General features: G+C 38.1%; 1 protein-coding gene across 1 annotated transcript in view; it reads left to right on the top strand.

The window, feature by feature from the left end:
- LOC109107444 (nesprin-1-like) overlaps positions 1-19,906 on the top strand; it is a 105,766-nt gene that overhangs the window by 43,429 nt on the left and 42,431 nt on the right. The window contains 29 exon segments of the mRNA XM_042773558.1: positions 551-756; positions 935-1,084; positions 2,009-2,300; positions 3,152-3,324; positions 3,404-3,713; positions 4,282-4,446; positions 4,570-4,926; positions 5,020-5,156; positions 7,596-7,773; positions 7,850-8,032; positions 8,338-8,481; positions 8,981-9,136; positions 10,237-10,401; positions 10,602-10,774; positions 11,355-11,508; positions 11,595-11,738; positions 11,821-11,985; positions 12,805-13,122; positions 13,483-13,638; positions 13,757-13,930; positions 14,739-15,065; positions 15,180-15,332; positions 15,420-15,587; positions 15,750-15,926; positions 16,012-16,158; positions 16,254-16,379; positions 16,449-16,625; positions 17,138-17,403; positions 17,523-19,680. Coding sequence (XP_042629492.1) covers positions 551-756; positions 935-1,084; positions 2,009-2,300; positions 3,152-3,324; positions 3,404-3,713; positions 4,282-4,446; positions 4,570-4,926; positions 5,020-5,156; positions 7,596-7,773; positions 7,850-8,032; positions 8,338-8,481; positions 8,981-9,136; positions 10,237-10,401; positions 10,602-10,774; positions 11,355-11,508; positions 11,595-11,738; positions 11,821-11,985; positions 12,805-13,122; positions 13,483-13,638; positions 13,757-13,930; positions 14,739-15,065; positions 15,180-15,332; positions 15,420-15,587; positions 15,750-15,926; positions 16,012-16,158; positions 16,254-16,379; positions 16,449-16,625; positions 17,138-17,403; positions 17,523-19,680 — 7,599 coding nt within the window.

The following is a 19,906-nucleotide window of genomic DNA, read 5'->3' as shown; positions in this document are numbered from 1 at the left end:
TTTGTGAATTAATTGGTTAATTTAATTGGTTACGTTAATTTGAAGTAACAGGAATACCAGTAATAATGTCAAATATTATTACAATTTAAAATAACTGTTTTCTATTTGAGTGTATTTTAAAATGTAATTTATTTCTGTGATGTAAAGCAGAATTTTCAGCATCATTACTCCAGTCTTCAGAAATCATTCTAATATGTTGATTTGCTGCTCAAGAAACGTGCTGCTTCATATTTTTGTGAAAACTGTTATACATTCACTTAGGATTGTTTGATGAATAGAAAGTTCAAAAGAACAGCATTTAATTGAAATAAAATTTTTATGTAACATTTTAAATGTCTTTACTGTCACTTTAGATCCTTTTAATGTGTCCATTCTGAATAAAAGTATTAATTTCTTTAAGTATTTAGTATTAGTTAAAGTTAACTTTTGAATGGTAGTCTACTGTATGTAGGTGAATTCTTTGCATTTGTTTTTTACCCTTTTTTTGTCTACAGTACAAACAATCTCTGACATGTTATGCTTGTGTCACTTTTAACTCATTGTAATACAGGGAGCTCTGGAGCGGGTGGATGATGGAGACAGCCGTCTAACGCTGGTGTGTACGGAGGGTGAGAAGCTTCTTCTGCACCTCCCCAAAGCCAGCGCTGGCCAAGTCCAGCAGAACCTCTCCTCCATCCAGCAGGACTGGGACAGTTACGTGGAGCAGTGTAAACAGAACCAGCAGAACCTGGAAGCGAGCGCCAGTCTGCTCAGCAGGTGAGAACTAAACAGCAGCTTCACACTGGGTTAAATATTAGAGCGGCAGATTGTTTGAAATAGCTCCTGGGGATAAACGGCTTTGCTGTGGAAGTAGGGAACTACACTCGGCTCTCAAGTTGGCAGGGGGTTATATGTCACCAAATGCTCTGAATTGAAATCTATACTGTCTTTCTAGTTTTGAGAGCCATCTACAGAGGCTGACCCGCTGGCTGGAGCGCATGGATGTGAGGATGAGCACAGAGCTGCCGGAGGGGAGACACGGCGATCAGGAGCGAGTAACGCTGGAGCGTGTGGAAGAATTCCAACATGAAGTGCTTAAAGAGAGGTTAGAAAATCTTTTGTCCTCTCTGCGTGCCCTCAGTATGTAAATAAACATACTGTTTTAATGCACCAGAAAAACATACTTTTTTTAACTTTGTGCACTCATTTTGAAGACATTGAAAACCTAAATAATTTAACCCCCCCCATAAAAAAAAATAAAAATTATTGATATTTCAGATATTATATTTGTTTTATAAATGTTTTATAATTAATAGATGATTTGTTATTACTAACATGCATATATATTTGTACAGTATGTATTATTTAAATCCATGCATTTTGCATTTAACATATATTTAAATAAATACGAAAATCCTTATGTAAAATATATGTATTTTATTATTAAATAAATCATTATAAAATAGATAATAAAATATTTTATTTACTAACACTATTTGTAATTTTGGTAATTCTATTTATAAATAATTTATAAACAATGTTTTATTATTAATGCATGTATATTGCATTATATTTATGAATAACTTACAATAAATAAATAAATAATAATTTTATTATTAATGCATGTATTTTACATAATTTTTTTAATATTCCTTATGCAAATATGTGTATTTAATTTTTTACTATTGGGTTTTTAATTGCAATAGTGCTTGCGATGCAGCATGTTCTTCAAATACCTCATACTACAAATATTACTTCTCACACTTTTATGCAATTAAATAAGCACAAACTCAAACGTTTTGTCAATCGTTTAATATATTATATATTAATAATATTGCTATTAATATTACTAATAATACACATAAACATTATTTTGGGGGAAATGTGACCTGGACATGTTTTTGTGAGATTATAGCATTCGCTCACAGTATTTTGGATAAAGTTTTCATATAATATGCAAGAAATCTTAGTAAATTAAAATACATGCATAAAATGAAACAATTAAAAAATCCAATATTTTATTCTGCAGGGACTCATTTGAGAGTCTGTGTCAGGAAGCTCAGTCTCTGAGTGAGGGGGGTCACGGCAGTGGGGCGGAGCTTCGAGCGTCTGCGCAGCTGCAGTTGCAGCATCAGGCACTTCTCAAGGCGGCGAGGGAGAGACTACGCATGTGTCAGCTCAGCCTGCAGGAGCAGCAGAACTTTGAGGAGACGCTGCAGGGCACCTGGGGATGGCTCAGCGGCGTACAGGAGCGCCTCAATTCACTCAACAGCACCAGCGGGAATAGAGAGACCCTGGAGAAGAGACTGGGGCTGGTTCAGGTTAGAAGATATAGTCATGCCACCCAAATGAATATTCAGAGATTTTTTATTTTTATTATTATTTTGGGATTTTTATTATTGTAATATTACTTTGCTAGGCAATTTTATTTTTAATTCCTCATACTTCAAATATTATTACTTCTCACACTTTAATGCAAACTCAAACTCTTTGTCAATCATTCTAATATAATATAGTATAGTGTAGTGTAGTGTAGTATAGTATACAGTAATATAATACCAAGCCTAATTGTAATTTATTTTATTTATTTTTTACAATTTTTAAATTGTATTTTATTTTGAGATTACCAGTTTTTTCAATTAATATGGCATAAATTTTATTAAACTTGAACTCAAACTTTTTGTCGATCATTGCTATAGTCATATATTTATTTTCTTATTTTATTTTATTTTATTTTATTTTATTTTATTTTATTTTATTTTATTTTATTTTATTTCTTGTCAATTATGGTGTATGGTGTTTATATATTTTATTAAACCTGTACTTAAACTTTTTTTTGTCGATTATCATTATTATAACATAGATGTAAGATATTATATGTTATTATATTATTGATAAAACTTTGATTTGATTTGATTTTGAGATTACCAGTCTTGTCAATTATGACATATGCCATATGTTATTAAACATGAACTCTTTGTCTGTCATCATTATTATATTATTTATTCATGATAAAATGTTATTGATATAAATATCATAGTCAGGCCATTTTTTTAATTTTAAGATTAGTAGTCTTGTTAATTAATAATGCACACATTTCTTACGATTTTTTTCATGCATCTTTATAAAAACATTGTGTATGAGCATTGATATTTTGATGCTATTGTTTCAGGACATTTTGTTGATGAAGGGTGAAGGGGAGGTGAAGCTCAACATGACTGTAGGGAAGGGAGAACAGGTGCTGAAGAACTGCAGTAGGGATAAACAGGAAATGATCCGCTCTCAGCTCAAGAGTCTGAAGGATTCCTGGGCCAATATCCTCATGACCGCCATGAGCTGCCACAGGTGAGTTCTTGACTCCTCTTATCAAGCCTCATGCTAACTTGGCAGAATGCTATAATAATCATTTGTGTGTGTGATGCAGTCGTCTGGAGTGGACCGTGGCTCAGTGGGGGAGTTTCCTGGAGAGTAAAGCTCAGCTGCAGCAGTGGATGGAGATGGTGGAGCAGGAGGCAGGGGTGGCTCTGCCGCAGCAGCCCGGGCTGAAAGAGAAGGCCTCGCTGCTGGAGCGCCTGCGGGCCATTCAGGCCGATGTGGAGGTCCATTCGTCAGCACTGACCCGCCTGAATGAGAAAGCCACAGAGTTGTATGAGAAGACAGGAGAGCAGACATTCGCAGAGGGACCCAAATCTGAGTTCAACAGCCAGTTTACCAACATCACAGCTGTCATTAAGGTAAAAATATTTCATTTTAATTTAAATATAGAAGACAAACCACTTCCTGTAAGTCACTCTGGGTAATAGTTTTTGCTGAACACCTTCAAAACAACATGAAACAGATTTGACGTCCATAAGTATTTTATTTTGTTGATAATCATTATTAAATTATTATGTTATTTATATAAATTTAAAACCAAGGCCTTTTATTTTATTTTATTTTATTTTATTTTATTTTATTTTATTTTATTTTATTTTATTTTATTTTATTTTATTTAAGTTTAGCAAGCTCACAGCTTGAATGCACAATCCAATCCAAAGCACTTCCTCTAAATCATTCTGGATAATAGTGTCTAATGAATATGTTAAAATCAACTTAAAACAAATGAAATTTTATTGGATTGAGACAAGTAAACAAGATAATTTCTTAAGAAATTAATTGATTTCTTGATTACATTAGTTAATAAAAAAGTTAATTATGTAAGTTTTAATGAAAGATTATAAAAAATATTATAGAAAAAAATTAAATAGTCAATTTTCTGAGTTTCAACATTTTTGATGTTTATTGTAATCTCCTATTCTGCAGAATAAGGTACAACAGACAGAGGGGATCGTCAAGGAGCATGAGCAGTACATGGAGTCAGTTCGTGAGCTGAATGACTGGCTCACATCAGCTAAAGAAGAGCTTCAGCGCTGGTCAGACATGTCTGGAGATGCTGCTTCTGTTCAGAGGAAACTCTCTAAAGTCAGGGTACGTTTATCTGTGCTATACTGTGTTCTGATATCTTCTTGTGCACACAGTAAGACCAGAAACATGTATTTAGGAAGTCAACTGAGTCAATTTTGACTTTAAAGCTTTGTCATTGAATTTTAGGGGCTGTTAGACTCCAGGAAACAAGGGCATGAGCGTCTGACTCGTGTGCAGAGCTGTGGTGCCGCCACACGTGACCACACGTCCACGGTGGGCTGTGAGGTCCTGGAGAGGGAGGAGGCCGGGCTGCTCTCGGCCTGGGAACAGTGGGAGCGCGGAGCTAAACACATGTGCTCCGGTCTGGAGGGCGTTCTGGCTCAGATGGCCAGCTCAGAGCAGGAGTTCAGCAGCCTAGCTGCGCAGCTGGAGCAGGACCTGCAGGAGTTCAGCAGCAAACTGCAGGAGTGGCACATCAAACTGAAGCAGGTGGAAGAAATGAGCTCTGGTGAAGAGGCTGTGCAGGGATGGCAGATAGCGAAGGTAAAGCCTACAGAGCAAAATTATAACTAATATAAATAATAAAAGATTTCTGTCCTTTTTAAAGTTACTGTACTTCATGATTTTATGACTCAGGACGCCCTGGAAGCACTGCTAAACATTGAGCCCATGTCTGACAATTTGAAGTGTCAGCTGAATGACTTGTGCCGGTTCTCCAGAGATCTGGGCGCTCAATCTGAGAGAGTGTCCGCCCTCATTAAAGAATACAACAGGTAGGAAAGCTCAAGACAACTCTTCCAGGCTTTACTGTAAGTTTTAGTTTTAGCAGAACATCTGAGTACACAGAGAGACTGGTGTTATTGTTAAAGGGGTCCTATTATGCTCTTTTACAAAGTCTTGATTTAGTTTTGGGGGTGTACTAGAACAGGCTCTCATACTAGGTTCGAATTTTTTTTTCACATATTTTATGTTATTACAACACCTCTCTCACCAGTCTGGCATCATTGGTTCGAATAGTTCCTGTATCAATTGAAGGCCCGCCTTCTGAAATACGAAATGTGGTGTGATTGGTTAGCTGGGACAGTGTGTGTTGTGATTGGCAGCACTCGGCACCTGGTCGGGAAATGGCATGCCTCTTACCATAGCCGCCTACTGTGAGCTTCAGTGTAAATATTGTGTCAAAATCAAATCAATTTGAGTGCGATTTAAACCCGGATGATTGTAACCACTCTATAAAATATCTCCTTGTGAATTGGACTTTGAGCTTTGTAACTTTGCAGATCTTTTTTATGCTCAAACAGCAACATTACAAACTAACTAAAGTTGAAAAAGTGAAAAAGTGAAAAAGCATAATGGGACCCCTTTAACTAAAAGGTATTACAAATAATTTTCACTAATTAAAATAAAGCTGAAATAAAATGTAATATAAACATTAGATCAAAAACTTTAAATTAAAAAAAGTTTAAATTAAAGAAGTGTTACCTTAACAGAAATAAAGTTTTTAACAATATTTTTTATTTTTAAGAGAAAGTTTTAGTTAAAATACTACAATTACTGAAACTAAAACTGAAATAAAAAGAAATTAAAGCTAAATATAAACATATAAAAAAGTAATAAAAATGACAAAAGCAAATAACGAAATTACTAAAACTGTAAATAAAAATAAAAGCTAATTAAATAGGAATAATTAAAACAATAATTGTATATAAATAGTAAAGGTATAAAAATAATACTAAAATAAAACTGAGACTGGCTGAGAATCACATGGTCAAGTCAAGTCACCTTTATTTATGTAGTGCTTTATACAATACTGGTTGTGTCAAAGCAGTTTTGCAGTGTCAAACAGGAAAATAGTTTGTCAATAATGCAAGAGGACAATAACTAACAATAACATCCCCAACTAAGCAAAAGGCGACAGTGGCAAGGAAACCAAAATTCTGTCATCGGTGACAGAAATGGAGAAAAAAACCTTGGGAGAATCCAGGCTCAGTTCGGGGGCCAGTTCTCCTCTGGCCAGACGAAACCAGCATGGTGTGCTTTAATTCCATGCTGCAACACAGGTCAGATTGTGCAGAGGACTCGTCTGGTTCCCGTGGTCTTTGTTCCGATGGCCGTCTAGTTAATGCGGTCTTCGCAGGGGATCTGTCTCTAGGGTTCATCTAGTTGACATGATCTCCACTGAAATTCAGGGCTGTAGAGCTTGTCTCTAGGTGCTGATCCACCATCTGGACTGGATCTGGTGGCTACGATGACCTCGAAATAAGAATGAAACAGACTAATATTAGCGTAGATGCGATTCTCCTTATGATGTAACGAGTACATCGGGTGTTATGGGAAGTGTTCCCGGTTCCGGTCTTTAATCTAGATTTAAACTGACAGTGGGTCTGCCTTCCGAACAACGCTAGGTAGATTGTTCCAGAGTTTGGACACTAAATAGAAAAAGGATCTGCTGCCCGCAGTTGATTTTGATATTCTAGGTATTATCAAGTGGCCAGCGTTTTGAGATCGCAGCGGACATGAAAAACTATAATGCGATATGAACTCACTCAAGTATTGAGGAGCTAAACCATTCAGGGCTTTATAAGTAATTAGCAAGATTTTAAAATGTATTCATTGTTCAATAGGGAGCCAGTGCAGAGTTGACAGAACGGGGCTAATATGGTCATCATTAGATTGAACCTAATTAAACCTAACCTAATTAGATGGAATGAGAGACTGACTGGGGTGGGCAAATCTGAAATCAATGAAAATCGATCATAATAAAAGACCAGCATGCAACAAAACAGTAACTCATTCGAATAATGGAGTAGATGCCACAAATGGTTCAATGCAAACAACACTGAAAAAATTAATGGAAATTTATATAGATTTTGCAGTCAGCTCAAAATGACAAACACAACTCTGAATAAAAAGCAGAATATACTTTAAAATTGTGTCAGAATACATAACAATAAAGAGCTCAGCTGGTTAAATTTTACTTACTTGCTTAAATACTCTATGCCTCATTCAGAAATGCTAATTTTGCAACCTTGATTCACAGAAATTGTGTGGAAGCTGGAAATTCAGATTTGAGTTTGCAGATTTGTTTTTTTGTTTTTGTGTGCACTATATGAATGGTAGACGTGCCATCTAAGATTGAGACTACATGATATCATTGTTCAAATGTATTGATTTGCCTCCATAGTTTATAACATCTCTCTTCCTCCCTACAGCCTCAGTCTCCAGGCATCTCGGGAGTGTCAGGGAAAGGAGAAGCTCCTGGAGCAGCGCTTTCGTGGCGCTTTTCGAGACTTCCAGCAGTGGCTGGTCAATGCAAAAATCAGTACGGCCAAATGTTTCGATGTGCCTCAGAACCTGGCTGAAGCATCGTCCAGCCTGCAGAAGATCCAGGTAACATCTTATTGATTTACTATTATTTTCCACTCAATTCAGTAACGATTCTGAGGGTAGGTTCTTATTATTGCAGGAGTTTCTGAGTGACCGTGAGCAAGGCCACGGCAAACTGAACGCAGTGGCGGCCAGCGGAGAGCTATTGATGAGCATCGCTCCCAAAGACAGAGTAGAGTCCATCAGAGCCAAAAACAACACGGCCAGAGAAGACTGGAAGTCACTCATGACCAATCTGCATCAGAGAGAAACCGCTTTACAGGTGTCTGATGGTCATTTGATCATAAATTCACACACATCTGTGTATCTGTTTACATCTGTTGAATCTGAGACTTTTGATCTGGGCCTGTAATACAAGAACAACTTCCTGCAACATCCTAAAAATCTAGTTACATTTATTATTCATGTAATTCAATATTTCTTGAAAGGTTAGAACATTACTTGCAATCTCAAGGTGTACTCAAGTAAATAATTTATATCATAGACCTCAGTAGGCCAAAACACATCTGATCTAGCTAATCAGTCATCCTCTCTTTAAATGTACTGTCATTGATTATTTTCTTCCAGAATCTTCAGGCTCAGATGCGGGACTTCGAAACGAGTGTGGAGCCACTCCAGGACTGGCTGAATGAAACCGAGGAGGCCGTTCAGGAGAGCAGCAGCCGGCTGCATGATCTCACAGCCAAGAAACAGGAGCTGCACAGGTTACAGGTGCAGTGCAGCATAATCAAAACCACCTCTATTCACAACCATTGTCATAGCAGCCATTCACAAGCATCATTCTTTATGGCTTTATGGCATTGCTGCTGTATGGGTTGGACTTTACAGTTTTTTTGTTGTCAGTATTGTCCTCATATGACTATTTGGATAGATGTAGATGTGTTTTAAGCATTTAAATCAATTCTGATACTGATTTGTGCTCAGTAAAACCAGGGATGTGTATTATAAAAGTAAGTAGGGTCAAATTGTGTTTCATGTTGACTTTAATGTCAAAATGTATGTAGAAAATGATCATGTGATCGATGGAATGAGACGGCTGCATTCATGTCATGCTTTAATCTGCATTTCTGTCATACTCATAATAACATGGCTTGTCCCCAGTCTTAACATCTGTCCTGTTCATGTGCTGCCATGTTTGCTTTATTAATCATCTGCTAACACAGGACTGTGTGCGATGTTGCTCTGTGCTAATGTGCCTGTGCTTTCACAGTCTCTGCTTGAGGAATTAGCCTCTAAGGAGTCTCAGCTGCACAGGTTGAGGGAGAAGGCCCAACAGCTGTGGGACGGACACACGGCCGGAAAGGGCTTTGTGCACCGTGTCTCGCAGCTCTCAGCTCAGTACCTAGCTTTAAGCAACCTGACCAAGGTAACGTCCCACCTGTCTGCCCGCTAGCTACCTTGTCCCTAGTGCTGCAGAGGTCAACAAACTATACAGTATGTGCATTATAGGGCTGTGTCAGAAACCTGGCAAATGCTCTTATCAGGCAGCAAATGAAGGTTGAATGTCATCAAAATATATAAATATTTATTATATGTAAATATTTATTTGATGATTTATTTTTTATATTTGTGAATATTTTATTTTAGTTTATTTATATTATATTTTATTTTTATTTCATTAATTTTTTTTATATAAATAAATGATTTTTTGTAGTGTTTTCTCACCAAAAGGTGTCTGATGGAGCCATAAATTAAATTATAAATTAAAATTAGTATTTATTTTTTATATTCATTTAATTCAATCATTTATTTACATTTTTAATGGTTTTTATTTATATTTTTTATTTGTTTATTTGATTATTGATCATTATTGGGCCTTTATGTTATAATTTTAACAAAGAAAGAAGCAATGTGTTCATTAAGTGTAAAATACAAATAAGAATTTTTTCTTTATCATTAGGCATGATATTGTTATATCTGCAACAATTTTCCATAAGCTGTACTTTCTTATGAATACTCTTTGTTAAGTCATCGACTAACTAGTCAAGGAAGCATATATTTCCCTTTGGTTTCAGACGCAGTCCACGTGTCTCTATTTAGGGTGGAGGACACGTTTCACTTGGAAACTTTATATGGTGTAATTAAACTTGTGCACAGTAGATACATTTCAAAAAGTATTGTTTTTGATGTTACATTCTCATTTTTTTCCAAGTACGCATTTTTGACAGAAATTACGTATTTAGGGCAATGTAAGTTGACATTTTTACGGCCTATTTACTAATAAACAAAAAATCATATGGATTAGTCATCCAAATTTGATAAATGTACAGTACAAGATGACTCAAAAAGCTCTCAGCTACTATCCTCTTAACACAATTACCGTTTCTATTAAGATGCTTCCCTTACTGAATGATTAATTACTAAACTATATGTTATGATTATGTACTGAATCCGCAGTTACTGTCTCGAGTCACTATATCTCAAAGAAGTGATCATTCATCTGATTATGTTGTGCTTGTGCAATAGGAAAAAGCCTCTAGAATCGACCGCATCGTGTCCGAGCACCAGCTGTTCTCACAGGGGCTGAAAGAACTGCAGAACTGGGTGGCTGATACCAGTCACATGCTGCAGACCTACTGCACTCCCACCGCAGACAAGAACGTGCTGGACAGCAGGATGATCAAACTCGAGGTGAGGAACACAGCTTAGAATATATGTCACCTTAAATAACCATATTTATTTCCCATATACTACATTTAGTCTTCAGCAGTACACTAGTACTTCATTCTGAACATTTCAGTTAAAGTATTTAACTTTGCATTTAATTTCATGGCTCTTATGTAGTTAACATGTAATGAGTGGTCTGACATGAATGCATCCATGCTCCCCAGGCTTTACTGACAGCACGTCAAGAGAAGGAGATACAGCTGAAAATGCTGCTGACGAGAGGAGAGTCGGTCCAGAGGAACACCTCTGCTGAGGGAGTACCGCTGGTACGCAAACAAATCGAAGACCTCAAGGACTCATGGGATGGGCTGCTGTCGGCATCTATTCAATGCAAGAGGTCAATATGGTTTTATTAATATCAGTGCAAAGACTAAATGTGAAATACATCTGGCCTGGAGAAGACCATAATTAAATATACTTTGATGGAAGTCCTAATAAGTATCTACACTAAGGGGTGACTTTGTACAGTAACCTTCATTCTCTGTCCACACGTATTTTTGAAAAGGTCCTGTTGACACATAATCTTTTACTGGTAATTTACCAGTAAAGACTGTACGTGTGAAAGGGGCTATTGTTTTCTGCCCTATATTTGAAATAGTTTTAAATAAAATTGTATGAAAACATATATGAATATTTCTTAGTTAACATGAATAGTTTACTGATTACAGAAGCTTCATCTCATGATTATTTTCTCCTGGAACCGAGCATATGCAAACCAGAAGATCAGATTTATATTCATTATTCAAATAACTAATCATTGCAAAAACAGCTTTCTAGAGTTAAAAACAAAAGACTCAAAACAGCAGAACTAGCCCTATACAGCCAACTCTAGAATCCCGTACAGCTGAAAAGTGGGATCCTGGCTGAAGTTGAATTTGCTCACTGTATTAAAGAGTGTTGTGTTTGCGTTTGAACAGCCAACTGGAGGGCGCTCTGTCACAGTGGACCAGTTACCAGGAGGACGTGCGTCAGTTTGTGAGCTGGATGGAGACGGTGGAAGAGACTTTAAACTCTGCAGACAAACAGTGCTCTGAGATGAGAGACAAAACCACCAACCTGGGCAAAGCCAAAGTACTGTATTATTGTCAATGCTTGAGTAATTGCATTCTAGTAGTTGTCAGTCCTGACATACTGTACAAACATTCTCCTCATTTCAGCTGCTCCTAGAGGATGTTTTAAGTCACAACAGTGTCCTTGATGTCATATCCATGAAGGGATCCAACATGGCCGAGCACTATGTCACACAGCTAGAGATTCAGGACTTACAAGAGCGCTACAATCTTGTCAAAGATAAGGCCCAGGTATAATGCACCGCTCTCATTGGTCACCATATAGAATATGCTAAATATTTGTGTTAAATGGATTCAAATGTTTCTGCCACAGTGTGCAGTCGCCAAAGCGGAGCAGCTGGTGTCGGCCCATCAGAAGTACCAGAGCACCCTGCATGAGTTTAAAGACTGGCTGGAGCAGCAGCAGGAGAGACTGAGCAGCTGCACACAGCTGGAGGGAGACGTCGAGACTCTAGAGGACACGCTACGCAAACTACAGGTCAGAGGACATCTTGAAGCAGTTATTGTGATACATTATTTGATCTATCTTGATATTTTTACTAATGCATTTTATAATTAGTTGTATGTAATGTCTAATGTGTATTCAGGTATGAATATTTATGACAACATATGAATCAACTGGACTGTTTGAAATTACATTAAATACTGATTTGTTATAATATATATTTTTTATTAAGATTTACCAGTAAATATTAATAATGAGCTATACACTGATATAGTTTTATTTCATTCGAATAGCCAATTATTTATGTTATTATTATAATGTCTGACATTCTAAATTAGATTATTTAATGATTATTCTGTTGCTTTAAAAAACATGTTCATAATAACTTTTTAAATATATGAATATTTATATATAATACTTAAATATCTGGCATCAAAACATTATAATATATGCTAGAAAGATGCATAATTGTGTAATATTTTTGTGACCAGACATAGAAAATTAGAATACTGCTTTTTAATTAAATAATAATAATTTATATTATTAATAATAATAATAATAATAATAATAATAATGTTGCTAAATAATATTAATTATATATTTAAATGTAATTTTATAATTTTAATTATTTGTAAATAATTATATTTAAGTCATCAAGTTTGCTGAGGGCCCTTGGTTTAGAGTTATTTATTTAAAGAAATCCCAATATTGGCAAATACCAGTGTGATTGCTAATATACTGTGCATCCATATTCATAATGGTCGTTTTTGTAATTATCTGCTGAATAGTTTGATTCTTTGGCGATTCATTTTAAATATGCATTAGAGAAATATCTCTAATTTCCATCTCCAGGAACTTCAGGTGCATTGCACAGAGGGTCAAGCCCTGCTCAACACACTGCTGGTGACCCGAGAGCAGGTGATTCCCTGGGGCGTCCCGCAGTTAGAGGACCGATGCCTGGAGATGGTCCAGCAGGAGTGGGGCTCGTATCAGGCCCGGCTGGGTGAGACCAGATCTCAGCTCAACAGCGCTCTGGCCAAACTCCGGCAGATAGAGCAGAAGTTCCAGCGGTTGGATAACTGGCTCAAAGGGATGGAGACTAAAGGAGAGTTACGCTCCGGCCGCCGCTCTGACAGAGCAACAAAAGAGGCACAGCTACAGCTCCTGAAGGTTAGGACAAGAACCACACACTGAAAAAAAAATGGTGTAGGATTTACTTTGAAACCATTTTCACTTACAGAACAAATGTTTAGTAAATTTCACAAATATTTAGAAACAGCACTTAACACATTTAATTAAATGTGACATTTTAAAGCAGAATAACTGAAATAGCATTTTCTTGTTTAACATAAACCTACAGTCTTTGTTTTATTTGCAACTTAAAAAAAACAGATCTGGGTTGGACCCCGAAGGTTATAGTTTTAAACTCAATATATTGTGATTCATGAACCTACAGTGGCTCCAAGTGAGCTGTTCCTGTAGAATGGATGGATGGATGGAGTGTGATATGTTGTTGTGATGTGTCTTCAGGGTTGGCATGAGGAGGTGCTGGCTTATCAGGAGGAGATAGAGGGTCTCAGTGTCCTGGCCCAACAAGTTTTAGAAGAGACGCCCATCAGCAGCAGAGTCAGCACTAGAGCTACACAACTCACATCACGCTATCATGCCCTGCTGCTACACCTGCTGGTACACTTTAAACACACACAACTAAATCAGGACATACCATAAACTACTGTTGTATTATATTATATTATATTATATTATATTATATTATATTATATTATATTATATTATATGTTCGCAGGACACTATTAAGCAGCTGAAGGAGGAAGTTTCCTGCATTGAAGAATCCCAGAGTGTCTTTAGCACTTTCTCTGATTGGCTGAGCACAGCAGAAAAGAACTTTAGCATTGTGACCACCACCACTATTGATGTTGTCGATCGCATTTCCATGGAGAAGAAAATGAAAAAACTAGAGGTATGAAAAATATAATAGGTAAGATCTTTGGTTATTAAGCCAAAGAAGCTTCATACTTTATTGTGCACAAGTTTTATACTACAATTCAAAAGTATAAGGTGAGATTCATTTTTATTTTTTTACTTTGTTTTTGAAAAAATTAATACTTTTATTCAGAAAGGTCACATGAAATTAATCAAGGACACCTTAAAGTCACAGTAAAGACAGTTATACAAAGACAATAATGTTACAAAGATTTCGGTCCCACTTTACTGTAGATTAAGTAGCCTTAACTACTATGTACTTACATTTAAATAATCATTTGGCACAATGTACATACTGTACATGTTTTTACATTGTACTTATATTTTAAAAATACCTGCATGCAATTACATCTGTATTTAATTTCTGTAATTACATTTATAATTACAGTGTTGACCCATCCCTTATACCTTAACCCACCCTTAAACCTACCCATACCACCAAACCTGTCCCTAACCTTACCAGTATCCCACCTCAATAGCAATAAAAGTGTTTTGCAATACAATATAAACCCAATAAGTACATTGTACAATTTTTTTTAGTTAAGGCTACTTAATATACAGTAGGACCAAGATTTCAAATACATGCTGTTCATTTGGACTTTCTATTCATCAAAAAATCCTGGAAAAAATGTATTACGGTTTCCACAAAAATATTAATCAGCACAACTGCTTTCAGCTTTGATAATAATAAGAAATATTTATTGAGCACCAAATCAGCATATAGCAATGACTTCTGAAGGATCATGTGCATAAGAGCATAAGAAACTTTTTATCTAACGTCTCAGGCTCTGCAGGGCGACATGGAGCTGGGTCACACTTTCCTGAAGACCATGCGTGAAAAGACTGATCGTGCCATGACGTTCCTGGAGGAACCTGAGGCAGAGCAGCTCAAGGAAGAAGTCGACACCCGTCTCTGCCAGCTGGAGACATTGATCAGAGCTCTGCGGTCAGAGCTCAGTGCTACAGAGAAATCCATACAGCTCTCCAAAGACTTCCTGGACAAATACAAGACTCAAACACAATGGCTTACAGAGACAAAATCACTGCTGGCATCTCCAGTGGAGCCAAAAGCTGAACTTTACCAAAAAAAGGCTCAGCTAGCCAAATATAAGGTGAGAAATGAAGATACATGCACTGAATTAGTTATGAGGGTGACAAATACAACCATCTTGAGAGAGTCATGTAAACCCTTTACTATGTCAAATGCATCCTTTGTCCCCTTCTAGACAATCCAGCAGACCATCCAGTCCCATGAGTCAGCAGTCAAATCGGTTATAGAGAAAGGAGATGCACTTCTTGAAACAATCCGTGACCCATCTATCAGTGAAAACATCAGCAAGCTGAAAGCCGACTATCAAGAATTATGCAATGATGCCAAGGTACTGTCAGGCAGACCCTTTAAAAATGCATGTCTCTGCTACATCAATTCCATGCATTATTGGTGGTCTAATATTGTTCTGTTGTAGGTCCACGTTCAGAGTTTGACGGAGGGTGTGAGAGAGCATGAAGTCTATAACAGTGAACTACAAGAAGTAGAGAAATGGCTGTTACAGATGTCTAGCAGGCTGGTCACTTCTGACTCAATGCAAAGTGGCAATCTAGAGACAGCCACACAACAACTAGCCAGACACAAGGTGTGTGAACTGTTATTATAGCTATTAATTATATGATCCAATATCCAATGAACAATAGCTTTACAGTAACTTACAAGCAATAAAATTACTAAAAATCATTTATAAACATTTTCATAGTCTGTTTCTTACTACATACTTGGCTTCATTACTGTTTCTTCTCAGGCAATAATGGAGGAAATAGCTGGTTTTGAGGAGCGTTTGACCAGTCTGAAAGATAAAGGCGATCTCCTCACCAGTAGCTGCACGGAGCAAGTCCAGGCCAAGATCAGTCAGCAGATCCAGGCACACCAGCAGGGAACCAGAGACAGTTATTCAGCTATTTGCAGCACAGCTCAGCGGGTGAGCACTCCTGCTAATAAAGGATCTCATTAGCAGAAATATCACCTTATTATTTTAGTCTAATGTTTAACATTTGGCTTGTCAGGTGTATCAGAGTCTTGATCGTGAGCTCCAGAAGCACGTCAGCCATCAGGACACCCTGCAGCAGTGTCAGACGTGGCTGTCCACTGTTAAAGAGGAGATCCAGCCGCAGGCGCAGACTCCCTATGGCCTCCAGGAGGCTCTGAAACAGGTAGATGCCACAGAGCTGCAGACTGATATTACGCTAATACAAAGCAGATTAAAAGATTAAATATATTTACTTACATTTTGACTACTTATCCATAGGTGAAGCACTTTAGAGCCCTACAGGAGCAGGCCAGCACGTATCTGGACCTGGTTTGTTCAGTGTGTGATTTATCTGACGAGTCTGTCAGAGCCACAGCTGCCAAAATACAGGAAACCAAAACGATGGTGAGTTTGATTACACAGACTAGACTAACACTGTTAATTATAATGTAATTGATATCGTCAATTCTGTAGATTGAGGAGAGGATGACCACTTCTCAAGAGCTGTCGGATAGCTGGAGGGAGATTAAAGAGCAAAAACAGGAACTCACAACACTTTTCCAAGATATGGAACAGCAATTGCAAAGTCTGTCCAGGAGACCTGCCGAGTTGGAGCCCAAGATTGCTCAAAACATGCTCGACCAAGCCAAAGTAAATGTCAAATTTATGTTGAATTTCATATATATACAGAATAGTTTTCAGATAAAAAAAAATCATTAGTATTATATATTCATATACATGTATATATTTTTGTTTATTTAAAGACAACATAGAATGACATTCACATATATTTAACTTCTTTTATTTAATGTACTTTGGGTCAAACAAATTTTCAGTTGGAAATAATGTAGGGTGGGACTTGATTTAATTTTTTATTGAATTATGAATAGTAGGCTGTGATTTTATTGGTTTATATTATTTTTCACCTGCCCTGGCATTGATTACGTCAGCAGGAGGAGATAAAAAAAATAGATTGTGGAGATTTGTTTGATATATTTGATGATTATGAAAACACATTTTTAATTTCAGAATAGTGTGCACTGATTAATTGTTCACAATAAGACCAGGAAGATGTATTTATAACTTAAAGGAGTCCTTTTTCATTTCTAATTTTATCTCTTTTTATACATGTGGCTTATCCTCTGTGCTCATGTTGCCTGTAGGAATTTGGCGAGCAGCTTCAAAGCAGACAAAGCACTCTGACTAAGATGACTGAGCTTGTGAGTAAGATGACAGAGGGGCAGGAGTCTCCTGAGCATACAGAGATTGGACGACTGAGCCATGCATGGCTGGAACTGTGCCATCAAGCCAACAAACTACAGGCTCAGAGAGAGGAAGATCTGCAGAGGACTAAAGAGTATCATGACTGCATCAGTGCCATGGAAGACCTCTTTGAACAGGTGTCCAAGGAATGGGATAACCTGGCCAGGTAAAACTGTTATTCAGGATTTAGTGTAAATGTATTCATATGTCATTTTTAATTAGTGTTACACTGGAAGTGTAATTTGAGACTTCTGGGAGTTACATTATTATTTTATGATCTTGTAGAACTGATGCTGATACATCATATCATCATTAGGATCCTCTTAAAAAACCCTCTGTTCTTAAAAAAAAAAAAAAAACACACAAGGACCTCAAAGAGCAGAAGCAAAAAGTAATGTACCACTTAAACCTGGATGATAAAGAGCTGGTGAAGGAGCAGATTGGCCACTTTGAGCAGAGATGGGCCCATCTAGAGAGTCTCATAGAGAGGAAGATCCAAGACTCCATTGTGACCCTTGAAGACATGGGCCACGTTGAGGCCCGTTTGAGGGACGCTCGGGAATGGGCTGAGGAGCAAAAGCCTGCCCTATCCGAAGCCATGAAGATGAGCCCTCCACCTGAACTAGCTCAGAGTTTCCTTTTCGACCATCTGAGCATATGCAGTGAGCTGGAAGCCAAGCAGCTTCTGTTGGCCCAAGCCATGAGCGATGCAGATAGGGTTTTAGCACATCTGGGGCTTAATGAAAGGCAAAGACTGCAGCAGCTCATCTCAGAAACTCAAGCAGAGGTAGAGTCCTTGAGCATCAAAGTCGCGCAACGCAGGAAACACCTAAGCAAAGCCTTCACAGAGAGAACCCAGTTCCTTTTGGCTGTGAATCAAGCTATCACCTGGGTCCAGCAGAATGAAAAGAAAGCACAAGCGGAGGAGTACATAGCCCTTCTTCCTGATGACCTTTCTAAGCAGGTGAGGACTTGCAGGAACATTCAGAGCAGCTTGAGAGCCTATCAGAGTGAGCTGACCTCCCTGTGGTCCCAAGGCAGGGATCTGATAAAAGACGCTGCTGAAGAAGAGAAATCAGAGATGCTCAACAAGCTCCAAGAGCTGCAGAATATCTTTGAAGTTGCCCTACAGAAGTGTAGCCAGAGGCTTCAGGAGCTGGAAAAAGTGTTGGTGACCAGGAAGTACTTCAAGGTAGATCTGGAAAAGATATGCCAGTGGTTGAAGCAAGCTGATATTGTGACCTTCCCAGAGATAAACCTCATGAATGGAGATGCAGAATTAAGTTCACAGCTTACAAAATACCAACAAATATTGGATCAAGCAATGGAATATGAAAACCTCCTTCTAACTGTGCAAAGAACAGGTCAAGAAATACTTCCCACTCTGAATGAAGTGGACCATTGCTACTTAGATGAGAAATTGATTGCTCTTCCACAAGAGTACAATAATATTTTAGGACTAGCCAAGGAGAAACAAGAGAAAATACAACAAGCCATTCTCGCCCGACAGGAATATGCCTCCTTTATTGATGTGACCCACAAAGCACTTAAAGAACTTGAGGAACAATTCCACAACTTGGGGACGCAGTCTGTCGGCCTTAAGACTGAGGAGGTTGTCAGTCTTCAGGCTGATTATAAGGCCCTACTGGAGGAGCTGACCAATCTTGGACAAGCCGTCAGTGAGCTTAACCAGAAGAAAGAGGGATTTCGTAGCACCGGCCAACCTTGGAGACCTGAAGAAATGACCCAACTGGTTAGCCTTTACAACAGTCTCAAAAGACTGATTGAGCAGAGGGTAGAACATCTTGACGACACTCTGGAATCTTTCGAGGACCATCAAGCCATGGCTATGCAGGTGGATTCAGAGCTGAAGGCCACCAAAGAGCAACTGGTGAAAGTGAATGCAGAGACGCAGTCAGCTGAGGAGAGACTGAAAAATTATCATGCCCTGGCTGCTAGTCTCCAAGGTGCCAGCTCTCACCTCACTCGACTCATGGAGCAGATGGGTAACCTGGCAACCCACATGGATTCCGCCGCACATGAGGCTTCAAAGCAGCGGGTAACCTCTTGGCAAGAAGAGCTTCAGTCCTTACAGTCTGCTGTTGGGGAACTAATTGTGGAGTGTGAGAACAGGTTTGTGCAGAGTAAAGACTTTGAGACCGAAGTCAATCGGACCTTAACTTGGCTCCAGCAAATCAAAGATGAACTTTGCTCTGAGGTGGTGGTAGATGTCAAGGTTGAGAAGGTCCAGGAGGAAATCCGAAAGCAACAGATTATGCAAGAGTAAACAAAAAATAGCCTTAGGATAGTGGCAGCTCTAAGCACCAGAGAGAAGCAGAAGTACACCAGTGCCAATGAGCTCATTCCCCCTCATGTGGATTCAAGTCTACAAGAAATGGCCAAGCTGGAGGCTGACGTTCAACGTGCCCTCAGCTCCAAACAGGCAAGTTCTAATCTAAACTGAAAGTAGAACCAAGACTACTAGATAAAGCAAAAAACCCTGCATAGATTGTCAACATAATATGTTTTGGATACTAGGCCCCAACATGGGAGGCCAGTATGCCTAACATGCCTCTTAACTAGCTAAGCCAGCAAGACTTCCTTAATCAACCAATGGTTTCCCTAATACAATACAAATTCCTTGTATGCGCAAGCATACTTGGCAATAA

This window comes from Cyprinus carpio, chromosome A17, assembly GCF_018340385.1.
Source record: "Cyprinus carpio isolate SPL01 chromosome A17, ASM1834038v1, whole genome shotgun sequence".
NCBI lineage: Eukaryota > Metazoa > Chordata > Actinopteri > Cypriniformes > Cyprinidae > Cyprinus > Cyprinus carpio.
Note: the sequence above shows the minus strand (reverse complement) of the source record. Positions and strands in the feature narration are given on the sequence as shown.